Below are 20,573 nucleotides of genomic sequence, written 5' to 3'. Positions count from 1 at the left end.
GCATGTTCACATTTGGTATAGAACAAAAGGTTTTATTCAACGTATTTTCGTGGGAGGCTATTGCACTTTACTCCATGCAGTTTACACACACAGTAGGATGAAGACTTTCATCAAACGGCGAATGTTGCCGCTGCGCGCGGGTGACTTCGTCGATTTAACGATAAGCGACCCCCTCCAGCGCTCTAGTGCACCCTCGGCTTCAGCGTGGTAGCTGGGAAGGCGATAAGTGTGACTGTGCGTGCGTACATCGTGTGAGTGGAGATCTAAGGTTTTTAATAAACGGGCGACCTGCTCAGCCCTACGGGTGAGGGAGGGTAACTGTTTTGTATCTTGCTAGACCGAGGGGCAGTGGGAGGAGGGACGGATAATGAGCTATTCTTGTACCAGCACAGGCAATAGCCAGGACCCATCGAGCTCTAAGTCCGGCGGCGTTAATCCCGACAGTTGCAATAGCAGTAACAGCAGCAGCAGAAGCAGCGGAGACATCGATCACAGTACCAACAGCCACAGCATCCGCGGCGGAAAGCCGAACTCGAACCCCAATTCAGCAGAGGCCATGAAAGTCAAGAAGGGCTGCAACACGACCGACGTGGGGGTACCCGTTACCACAGAGGAGGAATTGCTTGCCAACACGATAATTACGCCAGAGGATGTATTAGGATTACAGAAGATCACCGAAAGTAAGCAGTCTGTTTCTACGTTTGATTGATGAAACACCAGTTGTGGTCAAGGACTTAAATATATTGCGATTGTGCCTTATCACCATAAGGGTGTTCATTTTCTCATCTCAAAGGACACGGCGCTCAGATACCGCTGCTGTAGCAGCCTACTGCCGTTAGTGAACATGTATTTGGCTATGGTTGTTTTAAATGCGTCATGTACAAGCTGCCTTAGATACCATTGAATTTAAGTGATTGAAAGCCAGTGGCTTGCCATCGAAATCTTCTAAAGAATTATCCGCTGTCACTTTGATGACACGGAAGTACCATGTGTAGTATATTTCTTGGTTTTAGACGATGCTTTTTAAACAATAATTTTGACTACTCGATTGTGCACGTGTTCGGTTGGTGACCTTATTATTCCAAAATCTACCTAAAGCGTTAGTTTTTATCCAGACCTGGTTGAAGTGAGAGTAGAAGTGTTAGCCTTGATGATAAAAGTCAAATCTACTGGTATAGCTCAGGCAACAGATGCTATTTGTCTCTCTTGAATAATACAAAGATACAGAAAATAATATCAGTTTGTAATGAATAACAGGGTCGTATATCACCAGCTATATCAAATTGGGCTGCAGATCAGTTTAAAATACAATGACACACACAGGGATCATTCTTAAGGATCAGCGATATTCAGCCTTATCAGACTGTCCATTCTTGCAGTCCCAAATTGTTAGGTAACAGGTGGTAAGAAGGCCCTCCATCACTGTCTTTAAAGATGAATGCTTAGAAAACACCTACTACATGTACTTCTAAGCTTTTATTGTACTGGTCATCAGTGATTTTACTTCCTGCAAGAAATACTTGTTTATTGTGTATTTTTGCACAGTGAATCTAAATGTGTTTTCAGAATTTCTCTAGCACACATAGTTCTGTTGTTCCAGTCTACTCGTATGTCGCTATGTACAGTATGAAAAAGCGGTACCAAAGAATGTGGATCCCCTCTATGTTGACAGAGCACTGCTGGACAGTGAGGAGGGATATTCCTGAGGTCAAGTATAAGGGGGGAAAAATCATACATTGTACATTTTCGAAGTAAGTTTGTACAAATTTTATGTGTAATAACAGCCTTATTTTCAGATTAATGTATGCATGATTAATGTAAAGCTTAATTACCCTGTCATTTAAAAACCAAAATACTCAAACAAAAAAATTCTAAAACCAGATTTGATTCTACTATAAGCACTATAAGATACATCTATTTTAGTTTGTGAAGCAAGAAAAAAGTTAAGATTTTGTTTCCCAGTGTTATTTGTGCCCAGAGAATACGTCCCTTCACAATGGTGTCAATAAACGTGCCATATATCCTTAGGCCTGTCTGTTTTGCCCCAGCCAATCCATTCATTAATTAATGTAATTTATGCTATGTGATGCATCATGCTCACTCACTTGCTGTAAATGTCATTTGAGTTAACACCCATGTACTATTATACCTCCCTATCACACCCTAACCCACTGCACAGGTATCCATTGAGACAAAACATAAAGCCATGATATTCTAATCATAATCCATATAATTCTAGTGCAATGTTATAAATTGCTGGTTGAAAGACCTAAGATCTGACTGTTTTATCTTGCAATAATCAAAATAATTTCTTTGGAAAAGTGCATCATGAGTATCATTTTTGGAAACACTTTACCTTCTTTAGTATGGTACTGAGTGATGTCAGTGATTTGTTTAAAAAATGTTCAACTTAATGGTGTCTAGGAACTTTATACATGAATGGCTGTAGTGATTATTTTCAGAGATGTTGGAGAACTATTAGATAGGAAATATTTAAATATTAGATGTTAGTTTCCTGGAAATTATGTCTAGAACAAGAAAATGCTAATTAACAGGTAATGGAGAAGGTGAAGACTCTTTTATTGTCAATATATTGATGGACTAATATACATTCATTGTGAGGTACCAGTGGTAACGATCGTTATTAGGGACTCATGTCATGTTATGTCATCTTTTTATATAGAAGAAGCATATATTCCAGTGTGACTTGAAAGAGGAATCAGAAATGTAGGCATAGTAATCTAGATATAGGTTGAGCACAGGAAAGGAAGTATTATATCTGGGTTTCGTATAACAGTACATGGGGGTTTTCAATCTGGTCCTTAGGGACCCCAAGCAATTCCATATTCTCATTTCCACTTCCTAGCAAACCTGATCCAGGTAATCTGCACTTTGCAGGCCCTGATTAACTGTCTTTGGTGCTTTAGAGCTGAAACAGAGCAAAAATGTGCACTGTACGCAGTCCCTGAAAATTGGATGGAAAAGCCGTGTGTTAACATGTTTATTACCTCACTTTGAAGTTTTTCAGTACTTGGCACTAATATGTTCAAAATGCCAACTTTCTAAATAAATGCTCTTAAAATTTTCAGATATTTATTAAAGTTAAAAGGATTTAATGAAATTGTCATTCTAACAATAGGAAATCTTCTGTCTACACTTTTGAAAATGTGATATTTGTTTTTCTGCATGCAAGCTGCATGCACGAATTTATGAAGCAGTTCAAGAATTCATATTTCTAAAAAGAGCAGCTAAAAGAGGATGAAGACCCACTATGATATCTCCTTTATTAGACCCACTGGTGAATTAATGCCAAACACTACTGACCTTAATCCCTGATGCATACACCTGGAGTTTATTGTGGTAACAGGATCTCCTGTTTCAAGGTGGGGACTATAAGCCCTCATCACCTCTCCCTAATGAGTGAGCCTTAGAGCACATTTTAGGGCATTGGACAGAACTCCTCTTTTTTGGCAAATTATATAATAACATAGCCTGCTTTAGTAAGATTTAACAAATCCTCATATCAGATTAAGTTAATTTAACAATCTTTTTTAAGGTGTTAATCCTTGTTCATCTGGCAGATTTATATTGACATCACTCCTCATATATATTTCACCTAGCTTTAAAGGAATGCAAACATGCTGTTACTTAAAAGGGTTAATCAAAGTGGATTTTGCAGTGTTGTTGTTACAGAGGTTACTTTTATTTGTAAATGAACCAAGCTGGTAGTATGAATGCAATATATAGGAGAAAACATCCATGCACCCAACTATCCAGGTTTGATCTTGGCATAAATCACTGACATAGTGGATTTATCTTAAATGGGCTTTAGGGTTGGTGCATAAAGTGAAATTCAAAGAACGTCTTGAGAAATGCAGGTACACAGATCTTTTGCATTGCACTCTCAAACAGATTTGGGGAAAAAAATTGTTCAGAGCAAATTCACCTCAAGGCCCAAAAACTGAGTGCCATACTGGGACTAATCCAGCCTGCCAGTCTGGAGCCTGTCTGCTACACCATAATGAACCTGGCCCAAGGGTTAAGTCCATGCTGATTGGAACTGACAGTGTTGCACATTGTCTTTGGTGTCCACAACACTGCTGTATTTGTTTGTGTGTTATCTGTGCAGCCTCAAGAGACTATATTTTTGGACAAATAAAAAAAATCAGTCATGAAAGCTGTTGAATACAGGGTAGAATGAGAGTGTTTCCAAATTGTAAAGAAGAAGGTAAATAACATTATGGAATGAACCAGCACCTTGGAAACAATAAAGCATTTTCATCCTCAGTATTTGTGTAATCAGGAGCTGAATTATGAATTCTGTGTGATCTAAGCAGATGATTTAGTGACCAGAGACTACATTATGATATAATACTTATAGCTTTTCAATGTAGTGTCTAAATGTAAGACTTTAGAATAGTGTGTCATTTGTCCCTCATCTTTATGGCTGAATGAGATTTCCTTTTCCCTGTGCAGCGCACACAGGATGGCAAAAGAGGTCATATTTTAGTGCTGCAATTGTTGTTCCTAGAAATAACATCTAAAAATGTTTAAAGAGCTGCAAGATAGAAGGGCCATAATAAATATTTTCAACACATGATTACAGAAATGGGAGGAAAAAAAAGATTTTATAGCTTCATCAATCTCCATCTTTGTGTTAAAAAGTACTACAATGTTCTTGTCCATTGCTATGTTTTCAATAATAATTGGATGTGTATTATCCCAGGATGAAAAGAGGATATCCTTATTATTTTGTTTCCTGTTCTTGCAGTACATTTTATTGCTGTACTGTTAGAAGGAGAAAAGATGGACTTCCTCTGACCATAATACTTTTAGATTTTAGTTAGTATGACCCACTTTATAATAAATTGAATAATTGTGTTGAATTGTATTGTTTATTTCACTTTCAACTGTCAAGTAATGTATTAGCTTTTTGCTGGATCCCCATCTCCTTGATCTTCAGGACCAGATAAATTAACACACACTACTAGTTTGTTGTTTATCCCCTCAGCCTAAAACATGCATTCAGAAATATAGAAAGGTACACACTGCTACATAATGCCACACAGTAAGGTCTTTATGAAGCATGACAGCAGAAGCTCTGTCACAGACATCCTAGGCCACTGGTGCATTATTAACAAAGCATCGATATAAAGCCCACTTTTCGATGCCAGATGCATTGAGTCCACTGTCAGTTATTGCCCTGGCACACTGCCTAGCTTTCCTGCCATCTTATTAGAATACTGCCATTTGTCATATCATCAGCATTGAGGAATGTTTCATATTCGTGGCTTATCTTATGAACACACAAAGATGGGTATGCGTGCACTTTCTGGATGTTCCAACACTCTCTGTGGAGTAGCCAGTGGAATCGTTCTTCACTACCTTTCCCACTTTATTCCTTCCCGTCTCTCCCATTGCTCTCTGGTATGATTTGTTTTTTTATTTTTCTGTGTGCTGACTGCATGGGTCCTTCATTTAGCTTGCTCATGTTGCTGTGCTGGCCGTATCCTCTGATTAAATGGATTTGCTCCCACCACTAAACTAGATTAGAGAAGTTCAGCTTCAGTGGGCTGGAATGCCTTCCTCTGCTCGTCTCTTTGTTCTAAATGGACACCAATAATTACTGCTTCCTTTGTTTTACTACAGGCTGCTGTTTAGTGAAGGCTTAAATCCCCTTTACTGTGCATTTTTGTGTGAGATTATATCAGGCCTTGATCAGGTGGCCTTTTCTGACATGCACACCTTGCAGTGAAATATGGCCCATTGTTTGCAGTGATCACAGGTGAAGGGTAATAAAATACACATATTTCAGTTTTTGAAGTTGGATACTTACAAGAGACTTTGAACCTTCACTCCACAACAGACAAATGCAAATTTTGAAATTATATCTACCAAGTGTCCAATTAGTTTGACAATTACATAAACTGTGAACTCTGTACTTTTGTATAATTAAGTAAATTTAATGTTTCTGGCTAACATAGATATCTGTTTTCTATTGTATCTGTGGTTTATTGGTTTTATTCCAGATATCTGCCTCATGTAATTTTACTCACTGGTTTTGTGAACATTTTCCACTAAGGTCGGACTGTTTTTTTCCATCCTAAAACACACTGAAAAAAATAAAACAAAACCACTTTAAGATGTTGAATTTTTTAAAAAGGAAAATTTTGACAGATTCATTTGCAGTTGAATTCAAATATGTTTGTATGCATTTGTAGCTGTTCATCTACAAGTGTTTTGATCTGGAACATAAGTCCATGCATTATCAATATTCAATATAGTGTGATTTATATATTTAATACCTGAGTAGTGTTGATGAATTGCAGCTTCAAACAATTTGTTCCCTTTGCTAATTCCAGCATACATTTTTCTCTCATCAACATCTGATGAACCCGTCACACTGTGTTCCAATCTTGCAGGCTCACGCACTTGAAAGATGGCACTATGCTGCGCAGTATGCAGATTCACTATATAGACTCAAATATATCAGGCTTTTAAAAAAAATTCACCATGTTGCTACCTTGACAGTAACTGCATGGAAGGAAAATCCATTTCAAGGCTCTTCTTTTTAAATGTGCCAGCATTAGGCTGTATCAGCATGTGGGCTCATTATAGAAAGGACAGGTTTAAATGGGAAGCCTTGGACTGTTGCCAGGTTAAGGTATCATCTTTTTACCATTTGAATATTGTGAAGGAAAAAGCCTTTGAGAAATGGGCAAGCTTTGTGCCCTGGTGTACCTGTGGCTTCCTGTGGCTTATAACTATATCAGCACTTCTTAGCTCCAGATGGCTAATCTGCCAGCTTACTGCCCTATAAATGGCTGCTATTCTTTTGCAACCCAGTGGCCTGAAAAGACACACTTTTTTTCAGATCACATAATCTATGAGGTTTATATTGTACACAGTGCAGAATAACCATGCAAGAAGTAATAGGATTCTACTGGGATTAGTGGACAGCAGAGTATTTCAGGAAGCATGATGTTCTGTGTTAAGTCATGACTGTGATTTCAAGACGTTTATGTTTAAAGCATCTTTTTATGTTTAAAGCATGTTTAAAGGTGTCATTGATAAATTGTGATATCCAACCTGTATTTATGTCTAGCATTCAGCACTTGTGTGTCTCAACACACCATGGCTATCATGTAGCTATTAAAAAAAGAAATGACTAGTAAGCTAGTGTTGTATCTTCTGTGCTGTATGACTAGGGGTCCCCAAAAAGGCAGAGCTAGTGACAGGACAGGGTGGAGGGGCAGTTTGAGGAGATGAGAAAGAAATGCAGTTGGAGTCCAAATCTGAATGAGGGCATACTGAAAGAGAGGACAGCAGGGAAAATGGGTGGAGAAGAACAAGGAAGCTGGATATCTGACAGAGAAGAACCAGGTTACATGAGAACATCATATAGCTCATGGGCATGTGCCACTCAGTGGGAGAAGTAAATCTCTCAATCAAGAAGCCTCTACAGAATTTCCTTTAAAAAATGATAAATATGGAAAGAAAAACAATTTTCTGCTACTATGGATGCCACTTTTAAAGATTTCTTTATTTTCACTTTTTATTAAAGTGATTTACTAATGACAACTACAAGCAAACATTCAGCCAGGTTCACATAACACAACTGATTCCTTTCATTGTTGAGGTAAACATTTTCTCCATTTCCTCCCACAGCCAATGAACTTGGTTATTTATTTGTTTTTTAAAAGATATATATATATATATATATATATATATATATATATATATATATATATATATATATATATATATATAAATAAAATCATGTTGGAACATCAGAAACACTTGAAAACCTAATGAGCGTTAGTTCATGTTAGTCTTGATGAATATTGATTTCAAAGTTCTTTGTATATTCACATTCACTATTCATCTCTCTGTGTGGAGTTTGATATATAGGCTAGTATGGTATGTTACTGTTCATCTCACTGTGTTGAGTGTGATATATAGGCTACCATGATATGTGTATAGTGTACGTTGCCTTATGCCCACATCAGTTCTTGGGAAAATATGCTGGGACAGAATATTAACAGTTCTTGCTAAACTCCAGTTTGGGGGAATTGAATGACCAGTCTCTGTTAAGAAATAGGGGTGAAAAGAGCACTGGTGCCTTAAATCACACCATGAATCATCACCCTGTATCATCTGGATGAATCATGAAAAAGTGAGTTCACAATGAGTGACACTGTAGGAGTCTGTCACTTTTCTTGTTTGTCTCTGTGACATTATAGAACTACAGAAAAAAAGAAATTGCATGTACATGAATAGTCACATGCATAATTACAGATGTAGTGCCTGCCACCCCTTACTGCATGTAGATGTGCTAAACACTTGGTCTTGCTGGGAGTTTGTGAAGATTGGTGCTGCCCAGGCTACCGCATCTGTGTTGAATATGCATGCATGCTTATTTTCCTTCTTCAGACTATTTGGAGAGATATAGGCCTATAGAGTGAATAACCTAAATGCATGAAGGTTTTGCAACTTCTGTTTTACTGGTTGTGTGTGTGCGCGCGTGTGATGGAGAGAGAACGAAAGTGACAGAGAGATGAACACATTAAAAATGTTTCAGATGGCTCTTCCTTTGTGTTTCCTGTTGATATCAGATTCTTGTCATAGGCAGCTTACTGAGGGCTCTCATTTACCACGACATGGCACTCAAATCATCATGGACCTTAAATCGCCTCATAAAAGGTCTGTGAAGTGTTATAAAAGTCAAATTACATATACAGTAGACTGTACACTATTGAAATATGTATAAATAGTGTGGAGAGTGAGCAAGACAGAGTTTGGTGGTCCAGATTAAACTAATTTGGCTATTTGATGACAATTTACAACTATTTCCATGCAATGTTTTTGGGCATTATACATTTTGAGATTTCATTTTCGTTATGATAACAACGTGTTGCTGTCCTGGTTTCCTTTTTTTGTGTGTGTGTGTATACAGGCACATGTTTGTGAGTGGGAGAGAAGAAAAGATTAACTACCCACAATGTATGCCCAAAATAATGTTACTTATTTACAGACACACACGTAAGCCTACATACACACGCATACATGCGCATTCACACACACACGTGTAGTCATTGTCTCTTCCTCCTTTGCTTCTGTCCTGCTAGCATATTACATACTGCTTTATACCTCATGCTTTTACATTCATTCACTCATCCATGCTTTCCTTCTGTCTCCTTCTCAAGCTCTCTGATATTCCATGGAGAGCAGTATATGGTATAATGCTTCCACTTTTTCTATTTCTCCAGTATAATTTTGTTAAGGATTATATCAGGGCATTACACTAGTGTCATGCAAGTTCCTTAGTGGGAATTAGTTAATAGGTTTGAGATGAGATGGAGAGTTACATCTCATGGTGCAAATACCACAGCAAGAATGGGTATCATATTTGATTAAATGAATTTGTGGCCTTTAGAAGTCTTCATGATAAAAGCAGCCAGGTTCATATGGGGAAGTGTACATTCAGCCATGTGTACATGGTGAATACCAGGTTTACTGCTTGGTTGAAACCAGCAGGCAATGAGCACAAAATGTCACTGCCATTTGTAGCGGAGTGATAAAATTAGACACAGTGGGAACCGAGGTGTGGGAGCCCCATATAGAGTGTGAAAAACAGAAAGTGGTGGTCAAACGTCGGCAGCTGCGACAACGATAGTGCAGGTCGGCACAGTCGGCTCTGTCACGGCGGAAAGACGGGAACGCAGCCAACATCACCTCAAACAAGGCCACAGAACTGTGGCATATGCTGCAGTAGTGGGACTTTTATCACAGCCCCTCTGGTTTGCTCTCCCATTACCTTTCAGTAAGGTGGTGTCTGTCAAGATTGTGTACACACTGGCAAGTTTCAGTCTTTCGTTTGTAGCTGTGATATTGTGGCCATTCGTCTTGTTGATGCACATATATTACAATACTTAACCCCCCCCCCCCCCAATGAATAATAGTGGCTTTGGACAGTCTTTAAATGCAAATAAGAGGTGCATTCTCCTGTACTGTTTCACAACAGTGTTCTTTAATTAATGTTTATTATGGTTATGTTAATGAGCTCAAATTGCATTACAACTGGTATGAAAAAGTTTTACATTACAGTGGATTAAACAAAACTGTTGACCTGTTGATGCCCTATGGCTTTTAGTTTGGTATATATGCATGCCCACTAAAATGATGCTAAACTGAATGTGTTTCACATTCTATGAAATGGTATTGTGACATTGGTGAATCTTTGTTCTCCACAACAGCTTGACTTCAGTGAAACTCTAAAACAAAAAGATGACAGTTCGGCCGTAATGGCTCGTTGCGTTGAAATAAACTCAGGGCGCTTTTGAGTAAGTACAGACTCCAGGCGCAGAATGACTGGCCTTGTGCGGCACCAATGACAGGTACCTGTGGGCTTACATAACAGAGAGAACAAAAGAGTGAACATTGTGACAGGTGTCTTATCATAAAGAGCGACAATTACCTCAAATGATCAAAAGAGGATAATTTAGCATACATATTTATTGTTGCACTTGGTATCATATAAAAGATAGCAATGTGCAAGACACTGAACAGATATATTCATGCTCTGTTTTTGTTTGATAATTTGCCCTCTATATCTATTAACATATTTGAATGCAAATCTTTTTAATGCAAATGTATTTAGCTTTTTATTTTATATATTCAGCTTTTGGTTTTATACATGAAGCATTTTGCTCTTCAGAAGCACATATGACTAGCTTTCTCTGTGTGTCTGTCTCTTCCTATATTAATTTTTTATGTGGGTTTTTACTGTGGGTTTCCTAAGGAAGTCATGGATGATGTCTTTGGTTGTTTTACCTGTTCAGACAATGGACATATTGACCCATAAAATCTAAGACAAGAATTCCTCTGGCTAGAACAGTGGCTAATATTATACTTAGACATTTCAGAATCCTCCAGGATGATGCAGGGACCACATCCCTTTTAAGGATCATCCACTAATCTCCTACAGATGCAATAAAAAATAAATCAGACATGAAAATGAGAAATGTCTAGTCAAATAATAACTGTTGTACAGTAGCCTGTAACTGCTCTAGATGTGTACCTGACATCAAGACAATTTATAGCTACTAAATTAACTAGCACAGTAGGTTCAGTTGTTATCACCCATTATGCATTACTGTAGGAATTGTCTATTGTATTTCTTGCAAGAAAAGTAATCTGCTTTACATCTGAGAAACCAAGAGAAGACTTGTTGTTCATTTTTGGAACACCTTTGAACCATCGGAATGAAGGATTTGTTGTTTCTAATGGCATTTTAATGCTAACGGATACTGCATTAATAACATATCTGTTTGAATTGGTATGCTATGGTAGCAGTGAAATTATGAAACTCAAAGAAAAATAATTGATCTACACTCTTGGGACTTTAGTACTCCATGGAATGAATGTTATGTTTTTAAACATCTATTTTTTTAAAATTAAAAAATAAACTAATTTCACCTCCTAGAACTTTGTAGTTTGCACTTAGCACTTTGCTTGCACAACTGTCTATTGTCTATATACACCGCCCATATATGACGAAGATTCCAAGTGAATAACTGCAGTGTACTATAATAATAGATGTAGAGATATTAAAAATTGTAGTGAAATACATAAAGTTTCCAGCTAAACAGGATGTTTTGGATAGAGAGCCTTTATCAGCTGTGCAAGCTAAATGTTTCTGAATTCTGTATATACAAATGTATTTGTGAAAAAAACAAAAGAGGAAACATGATCAGGACAGGGAATTGAACTATCAAATTGCCATATAAGGAAGCCTTTGGATAGCTGCAAATATGTGAGCATTCTCTAATCACACAAGTACCATAAAGCAGAAATTGGAATTAAAGCAACATTCAAGTACCCCCATAGGGTAAGACAGGTCCTCAAGATTTAGTTGAATGGGAATAATGAGATCAAAAACACTTGTGCTAATCACTAGATATCCAGTAGGCACAATAAGCTGTCCAAGATTGAAGCTGCTGTTGTCATGACCAGAAAATTTCTCACAATGTATACATGGGGCACTCCACTCGAGATCCAAAACTCAAAGGTTGTACACCAGATAGAAGGAGGTGGGAAGGAGCCCTACAAAATGTGACATCCACTATTCAGGGTGAGTCACACAACATCCATTAATACATCCAAGGCCCCCAAGTATAAGCTGATGAGGGAGTGCCTCAGACAGAAATGAGATATGGTCACCATGGAAGCAAAGGTGGTTCCATTGCAGGATAAGTCCCTCCATGGAATGTACCACCGACTGTCAGCAGAGGGAGCTGAGCTAATGTAAGAAACTCCTACCAATGTCTGCTACAGAAGGCAGGAGTGAAAGACAGCACAGGCACTAATCATGGCTGCAAAGGTCCACACATTAAGCACTACTTCAGTCAATGCAAGATGCTGGTAGGTAAATCATATACTGAGAGGCAAAGAAATGGGAAGAATCATTTGCAAGAACATATATGCAAGGTGTATGAACTGAACACCCACAAGTGCAAATGGGAGGAGCCACAGAGATTAACAAGGTTTAGATCGTCTGGGACCTTCAGGTCCAAACAGATAAGCAAGTAGTGGTGAACCATCCAGACATTGTAATAGTAGATAGCATGCCATAAACAGCAGTGGTAATCGATGTGGCACTCCCAAGAGCTGTAAACATTTAAAGGAAGTTATATGAAAAGTTGGAAATATATGAGGAGTGGAAAAGAAATGGAGAGAGAATGTGGAAGGTTGTCCCAGTGGAGACCGACGCTGTGACCTGGACTGTGTGTGTGTGTGTGTGTGTGTGTGTGTGTGTGTGTGTGTGTGTGTGTGTGTGTGTGTGTGTGTATGTGTGCAGTATCCTCAAGTCTGCAATTGGTCAAATCATTATGTGCAAAGGTGCAGCTTACCTCAGGGACACAAGTTGTGTTCTTCACAGTATACTGCACTATATATCTACCTATGTCCTTCCTGTGACCTTCCTGTGATTGCCAGTTGCTAAGTAACAGTAATAGACACTTTATACTAAGCTGCATCAAAGTTGTTGTTTTGGGTTTTTTTGTTGTTGTTTTTTTGCTATAAGAACTTGCCAATATTCACAAGACAACTAGGCAATCCCAGTTTCACTGGACCAACATCCACTGCATTGCTTGGAAATGTCTGAAGGACACATGAAATTAGAGTGGTTTTCTGTATTTTAAGTGCTGGGAAAAGGGTTCAACAGAAATATATGTTTGAAACAATATTTGGAGCTTGCATTACTATTTTTAAATTGAAAACAAGTCATGTGTTACAGGCAAAAACAGGCAAAAGCTAAAGAAAAGGGTTGTTCAGCTCATGCCTGTGACAATATCATGATGTAGTCCTATTTGTGCTCTGTTGCTTTAAGATATCATACCAGTTAGTTTTCTGCTAGTAGCAAAGTCACAAAAGTTTTCTAATATTTTATATTATCCAAGTTGTCTAGGATTACATTAGCCAGGCCAGTTATGTAAAACCATGACACAGTAGGCAAATTTTCCATCTATAGTCATGGCCAAAAGGTTTGAGACTGACAGTTTTTGGTTTTCACAAATTTTACTGCCTCAGTTTTTTTTAGATCCTTGTCAGGTGTTTATGTGGTATAGTGAATTGCAATTATAAGCATTTCATAGGTTTTTTTCAAAAACGTTTTATTGACCAATACATCCAGTTTAAGCAAAGACTTTATATTTACAGTGTTGACCCTTCTCTTTTAAGACTTCTGCAATTTGCCTCGGCATGCTGGATATAAGCTACTGTGCAAAATCTTGACCGATGGTAACCCGTTCTTGCCTAATCAGTGCTTGGAGTTGATCAGTTTCTGTTTTTGTCCAACATCTTTTTGAGGATTGACCACAGGTTTAAGGGGATTGAGAGCCAGGGAGTTTCCTGGTCATGGACCCAAAATTTCAATGTTTTGTTCACCAAGCCACTTGGTCATCACTTTTGTCTTGGGACATGGTGCTCAGTCATGCTGGAAGAAGCATCAAGTTGCTGATGGAGGATGTTAAGGTACCATTTCTTATTCATGGCAGTGTTCTTACGCAAAAGTTTGAGCAACCCCGTACATGAATGGTCTCAGGATGCCTCACTGTTGGCATGAGACAGGACTCATGGTAACGCTCACCTTCTCTTCTCTGGACAATCATTTGTCCAGATGTCCTAAACAGTCTGCAGAGGGATTTGTCAGAGAAAATAACTTTTGCCCAAACCTCCCCAGTCCAGTCCCTATACTTCCTGCAGAATGTTAGTCTGTCCTCGATGTTTTTCTTGGAGAGAAGTGGCTTCTTTGCTGCCCTTCTTGACACCAAGCCATCCTCCAAAAATCCTTGTCTGACTATGCATACAGATGCAATCACATCTGCCTTTCCTGAGCAAGCTCTGCACTGGTGGTGACATAATCCCGTAGATGCATCCTCTTTAGGAGACAGTCCTGGTGCTTGCTTGACTTTCTTGGGCACCCTGAAGCCTTCTTCACTGCAGTTGAACCTCTCTCCTTGAAGTTCTTGATGATTTGATAAATTGGTTGATTTTGGTGCTTTCTTACAAGCAGCAATGTCCTTGCTTGTGAAGCCCCTTTTGATGCGCTGCAATGATGACTGCACATATTTCCTTCAAGCACCACCACCCTTTTAAAGCCACAAGTCTGCTCTTCTAATCAGCATGACGGTGATATCAGCTGTATTGTCCTCGTTAAGACTTTCTCCTGAGCTATCAAGATCACCACTGAAATGATGTTAGCAGGCCATTTTGTGGCAGGGCTGAAATGCAGTGGCTGGAATGCAGTAATCTTTGTGATTAAAAGTTCATTTTCATGGCAAGGAATGACTTTGCAATTAATTGCAATTCATCTAATCATGCTTCACAATCTAGAGTTAATGCAAATTGCCACCATAAAAATTTACTTTGAAAAACAAAATTTGTGCTAATCTCAACTTTTGGCCACAACTGTATGTGTCCTGTCTTTTTTCTGTTCCTTCTTAATTAATAATTAATTCTCAATGAACAGAACCTCAACTAATGTGATATCTCACCAACTGTACATTAATGGATAGAATCATCAAACAGACTCAGATTACCCAGTTTATTAGAAACACTTACATTCACTGGCCACTTAATGACTAACAGATGGGCCATAAGTCTTTAACTGTACACCTACAAGGTGTTTCTAATAATAAATGTTATAATCAAAATTTCTAATAAAGTGAGCAGTGAGTGCAGCAGTTTTTTAAGATAAAATAAAAACATCAATGACACATTCATCAAATAACTCAAAAGTTAAAGTATATTAATAAACTTCTGTTCAGTGTTTTGTGATTATATAAATCTGACATCAATTCACTGTCCATGGAGATGTTTATTTGGGTGGTGCTGACTGACAGTGTCACTTTTCACAACAGCAAGACAGATTATTGATGCAAAAATAGCTGTAGCATGTATGTGTAAAAGTGAGCGTGTATGCCTTTCACCTAGAGCAAAAATAACAGTTGGCAATCATGAATTTATAGTAATTATGTAACTTCACAGCCTGGAGTCCCTGGAAGGACGGAGGGCAGAAACTGAACATGTTGTACTCTGACTCATTCTTTATTACATACTAATTTCATCTTCTGATGGTAATTTGTGATTTGAAATTAAATAAAGATTGATTTGCAATGTATGTTCATTGCCACACTGTCCTTTCCCCAGACTACTTGTGTGGCCCAGAAGACAATGTATACAACATCGACTTCACACGTTTTAAGATCAGAGACATGGAAACAGGAACAGTGCTCTTTGAGATCACAAAGCCTCCAGCAACTGGTGAGTTTGACTGGGTGCAAATGACCCACTTATGCACTTGTTCTCCACCCACATTCAATGCAAATCACCCTGTTTCTAGTAACTAAAAGCATCTTTGTACATTTCATGCAAAATATTGTATGCAATTACCATTATACAATGGATTCAACAACAAAACATTTGATTGGTTACAGCGTGTCACATGTAACACCATGTTTTTTCACCATATCCTTATCATTCCTGTGGCCACCTTTTCCTGAGTAACAGCAATGAATGCTTTACTCTAAGCTGCTGATACCTACTTTTTGGGCCGAAGGAATTACCAATATTAAAATATATTTGAAACAATGTTTAAAGCTTCATTGCTCATGATTTTCTCTTTGCTGTGCAAAATTATATAAAAACAAAAATAAATTTAAAAACAACAATTAAACTCTTTTATTGCGCTATTGTGAAATACATTCACATCTTGTTCACATCTGTGACAAAATCACACTCCCTCTTGTGTTCTGCCTCCATTCAAAATACCTGCTGACATTAATTTTCTCATTTAATGAAACATCACCCATAGGAATTGATTTAATATACAGTAAGCTTACATTGTTTTCATTATCACAAAAAGTGAAAAAAGTTGTAATTTTCTTTAAATGCAATGTCAATCAAACACAAAGTGGCTAGACACCCCTACGGTTGTAAAAATGTTTGAATGTATCAGTTCTTATGTGCTTTACATTAGACAAAGGTGGAGAGAAAAGAGACATCGACCCCAATGCCGGACGCTTCGTACGATATCAGTTCACGCCAGCATTTCTGCGGCTGCGTCAGGTTGGAGCCACGTGAGTGAACCTGAGCTTTTTGGGACTGAGCAAGATATCGTGGAAATTAATATTTCTGAATCATTTGATCTTTAAATTGTTTAATTCTTGAATAAGCTATAGATGTGACTGATGACAGTAAATGCCGTGTAGAGGTCTTGGAGTGGATGTGCTCCACAGTAGAGTTCTGCTTTCAGTCATGTAATAGTGAATGTCTTACTGAGGTCTGAGAAAATAAGATGAAATGAAAAAGTGTCAAACATCACTCCTAATTAACACCACACAGTGATTTCAGTTGTGAAATGGATAAGGAAAACAAGACTAATGCAACAAGTATGTAATAAATAATGAGAGTGAATTCCCATATGCCATGCTCAGGACAAGCAGATGTCAGGCATGTGGAGCAAATGAGGAATGTGATTATTAATGGAATCTTGGAGAATATGACCTTCATATTAAATTTCATAAACACTCAGATACAGCGTAGACTATACAGCTGACTGCAGTACACTGAAGGCATACTGAAGATGATCAGATTCTAAATGAATCCTCCCCCGTGCTTCATTCGTCAGTGTTGTCATTTCAGTGTCGAATTCACTGTGGGCGACATCCCCATCAACAACTTCCGCATGATCGAAAGGCACTACTTTCGCGATCAGCTGCTGAAGAGCTTCGACTTTGAGTTCGGATTCTGCATCCCCAGCAGCAAGAACACATGCGAGCACATCTATGAGTTCCCCCCACTCTCCGAAGAGATCAGTAAGTACCGCCACACCTACACATAGACCCACTGCTCCATCTGCACCCATTTGAGCACAGTGGTCCTGGGTGGAGCGCAGGGTCAGGTTTACATAAGACTCAGGTGACTAAAGGTAATTAATAAAATTTGTTGAATGTTAACAAAGTCTGATGGTCTGTAGTAAAGCTGTGAAATGCAGAACATACTAATGGTGAGTTTAGCCTATGAGTTGGTGGGTTTTTTTTCTCCCCACCCATACAACAGCCTGCATTTCCATCAGTAATATAAACCGGTAGGACTCCAATTCCTAGATTGCTGGCATGGATGTAACCAGTTGTAGCATTATCAAAGTAAGATATACACCAATGTATTTGCAAACAACATGCAGTAGATCTTGTATTACAAAACACTGAATTTGGTGGTTAAGTTGAACTGGATCTTGATCAATGCCACATTTCCCTTTAAAAACGATTGAAATCTTTTCAAAACCAATTCTGATCTCTTCTCTTCCAGTGCGCGAGATGATCCTGCACCCCTATGAGACACAGTCAGACAGCTTCTACTTTGTGGACAACAAGCTGGTCATGCACAACAAAGCAGATTACTCCTACAGCGGAGGGCCCTAGGGAGGCCATACAAGCTGATCCAGGAGGATGGTCTGATTGGCTGAACTAAGGCCTTCCCACATTTTTTTTTGTGTGCACCAATCATGCTTTCCCTGAATCTGTCACTGACAATCTGCCTGCCACACATTAATGCCTGTCTGTGTGAGAACCAGTCAGTGATTCAAGCATTATGATTTCTCACACACATACATATCATAAATATGTTTGACACTGCCATTATTTACTACACACCAGCAGGAATGGCCACTTGAGCATTTATTAGTTACTCAACATTAGGGAATATTTTGAGGGAGAAGTGGAGTTAATTTCATGTATTGCTTTGTATGCATGAGAATGGCCAAGGGGATGATTTCTAGGTGATGTTTAGGGCTGTAAGCATGACTGCTCCACTGTGTGTGTGACTGGGTAGAGATTAATTCCAAGATCCTGCTGATTGGAGGTGTGTGTATGTGTTTGTGTGTGTGCGTAGGGCACTGGTAGACCCAGGCTGAGAAATATTTGATTTACTTTATCCTGCAGATATTTAAATATAGAAATACAAACATTTACTTAATTCTTTCCATTTACCAGTTTTCATACCTGTAAATGTTAGTCTTCATGTATTGATTTTTTTATTATGAGATTGATAGAATAGTTGATACAGTGAGCTTATATTTGTGATACATTACACACATTTTGATATGGAATAAATAACTTGTCACTTCGGCATATTATGTGAAAATATTTAATTAACCCACAAAAACAGAGCACATTATCCAAGACCAAAATATACTGTAATATACCAACAATTTAGATCAACATTTATTGTTACTGTAATAACTTGATCGCAAAAGATAACCTTCCTATATGTCTGTGTGAGGTTCTTGTTCATGTCTACATTGTATGTTCATTCAGGCATGAAGCAAAGAACGAAACGGGTTCTGTAAATAGACATAATACAGGTGAACCAAAAACGGTCTTACAGGACAGAAGAAGGAGTGCAATGTGCGTCATGGCCTTTGACATAAGTTCTTGTCTGTTTTTTGTGGGCTCTTTTGTACTTTTCAAAAAGCAGAAAAAAACTGCTTTTATGTTTTGTTCTGTGTTCTTAAAAAAAAAAAAGGTCTGCAGACATATCTACGAGAGCTCGGGCCCTGTTTTTTTGGGTGCGTAAATACTGTCGCTACGTATTGGTTGCAGCGCCACGAGACCTTGTGCATTTGCGTAACTTGCACCACATGCGTTTCGATAGAGTTCGGCCTTGCCTGCCTTGTTCCTAGAGTTCTGCATAGGAGGGCGGTGCAAAAAGGTGGGCGGTCCATGCACCTGAGGCAGAGCATGTCGAGGTGTCGCTGTTTTCATGAGGGTTCAAGAAGCTGCACAAAGACATGGAATTAAAATATGACTATCTGTTTTACTGCTAAATAAGTGCAGTCTACTATGCTAATCAAGGCACTATATGTTGGGTGGAAGCAAAATCCTTGCTGAAAATCCAGATTTCAAGAGGTCATGGAATAATGTTCTTTGCGAACATAGTTTTAAAATTGTGGCAGTAAATGGACGTGACTACTAACAGTTACAAAACTATCCTTTGCGATAATTGTGGCAGTAAATGGACGTGACTACTAACAGTTACAAAACTATCCTTTGCAATATAGCTTAACAATTTTGTTTAATTAGAAGGTTAGATGTAATCAGTCTTAACTGACCCGACCTTTACGAGATGCGCACACTATATTTTGACTGTTAACTACAAGCGAACGGTCTGCCTGTCTCTGTTACTATAGTTCACAGAAGGCCGAAATACACGATCGCGGTCATAAATATTTTCTAAATATATCTGGCTTGCACCTTGGATACAAGTACAACATCTGTTCTGTAGTAAAATGTGTGTTATGTTTTCTAGATTGCACATAGGACAGAGATTTGAAAGGAACTGGCTGAGACGATCTAAGAGAATCACAATACCGTTCTGATTAAATTTCACTTAAACCAACCCTAACCCGCACAGTGCTATTATTGCGCCAGCATGAAAATAGCACACCTCTTATATATATACAACACCGTGACTTCGCAAGGAGTAGTAGCACTAAGACGCTGTGCTTTGTGTCATTGTGTTCCTCCCAGCCTTTGCATCGAGCATTCCTTCTCAAATGTTCCAGTGAGTTACGTCCTTATGGGTGTTAGAGTATATAGCTGAGAGTAGATTTAATATTCTATCCACAACTGTGTTGTATATATGATCTGTTTATTTGTAGTGCAAAAAGGTGCATTTAGGAAACTAATTTAATAAACCCTGTTTGTTTTTATTTCGAGTTGAATGGATGCTCTCAAACACTTGTCTAGAATCATAACAGTCAAGGTGGATGAACTACAATAATGTTTCTAGTAAGAACATGTAACAGCTCTTTATTTATTGTGAGTTACTGTACATGACTTTGAGGGGGGAAAACCCTGAAAAAACTGTAAAGTTTTGGACACTTCAAATGCCAGTCTGGAATACAAGAAATAAATGTATATGTGAATTTTGAGATTTAGGTGATGTCTTTTTTTCATGCATATTTAAATATTTATAATTTGTTAATCAGATTCTTAAGCACAGAAAATTAT

The 20,573-nt window shown here is 38.3% G+C and overlaps 1 protein-coding gene across 1 annotated transcript; it reads left to right on the top strand.

Moving 5' to 3' along the window:
• unc119b (unc-119 homolog b (C. elegans)) lies at positions 1–20,494 on the top strand. Its single transcript, XM_027019132.2, has 5 exons — positions 1–680; positions 15,712–15,825; positions 16,541–16,640; positions 17,206–17,378; positions 17,872–20,494. Exons 1-5 carry the CDS (start codon positions 368–370, stop codon positions 17,982–17,984), a joined length of 813 nt encoding a protein of 270 aa, XP_026874933.2. The 5' UTR covers positions 1–367; the 3' UTR covers positions 17,985–20,494.
• Positions 20,495–20,573: the final 79 nt, after the last annotated feature.

This window comes from Electrophorus electricus, chromosome 6, assembly GCF_013358815.1.
Source record: "Electrophorus electricus isolate fEleEle1 chromosome 6, fEleEle1.pri, whole genome shotgun sequence".
NCBI classification, from domain to species: domain Eukaryota; kingdom Metazoa; phylum Chordata; class Actinopteri; order Gymnotiformes; family Gymnotidae; genus Electrophorus; species Electrophorus electricus.
This window is presented reverse-complemented; position numbering and strand designations above follow the sequence as displayed.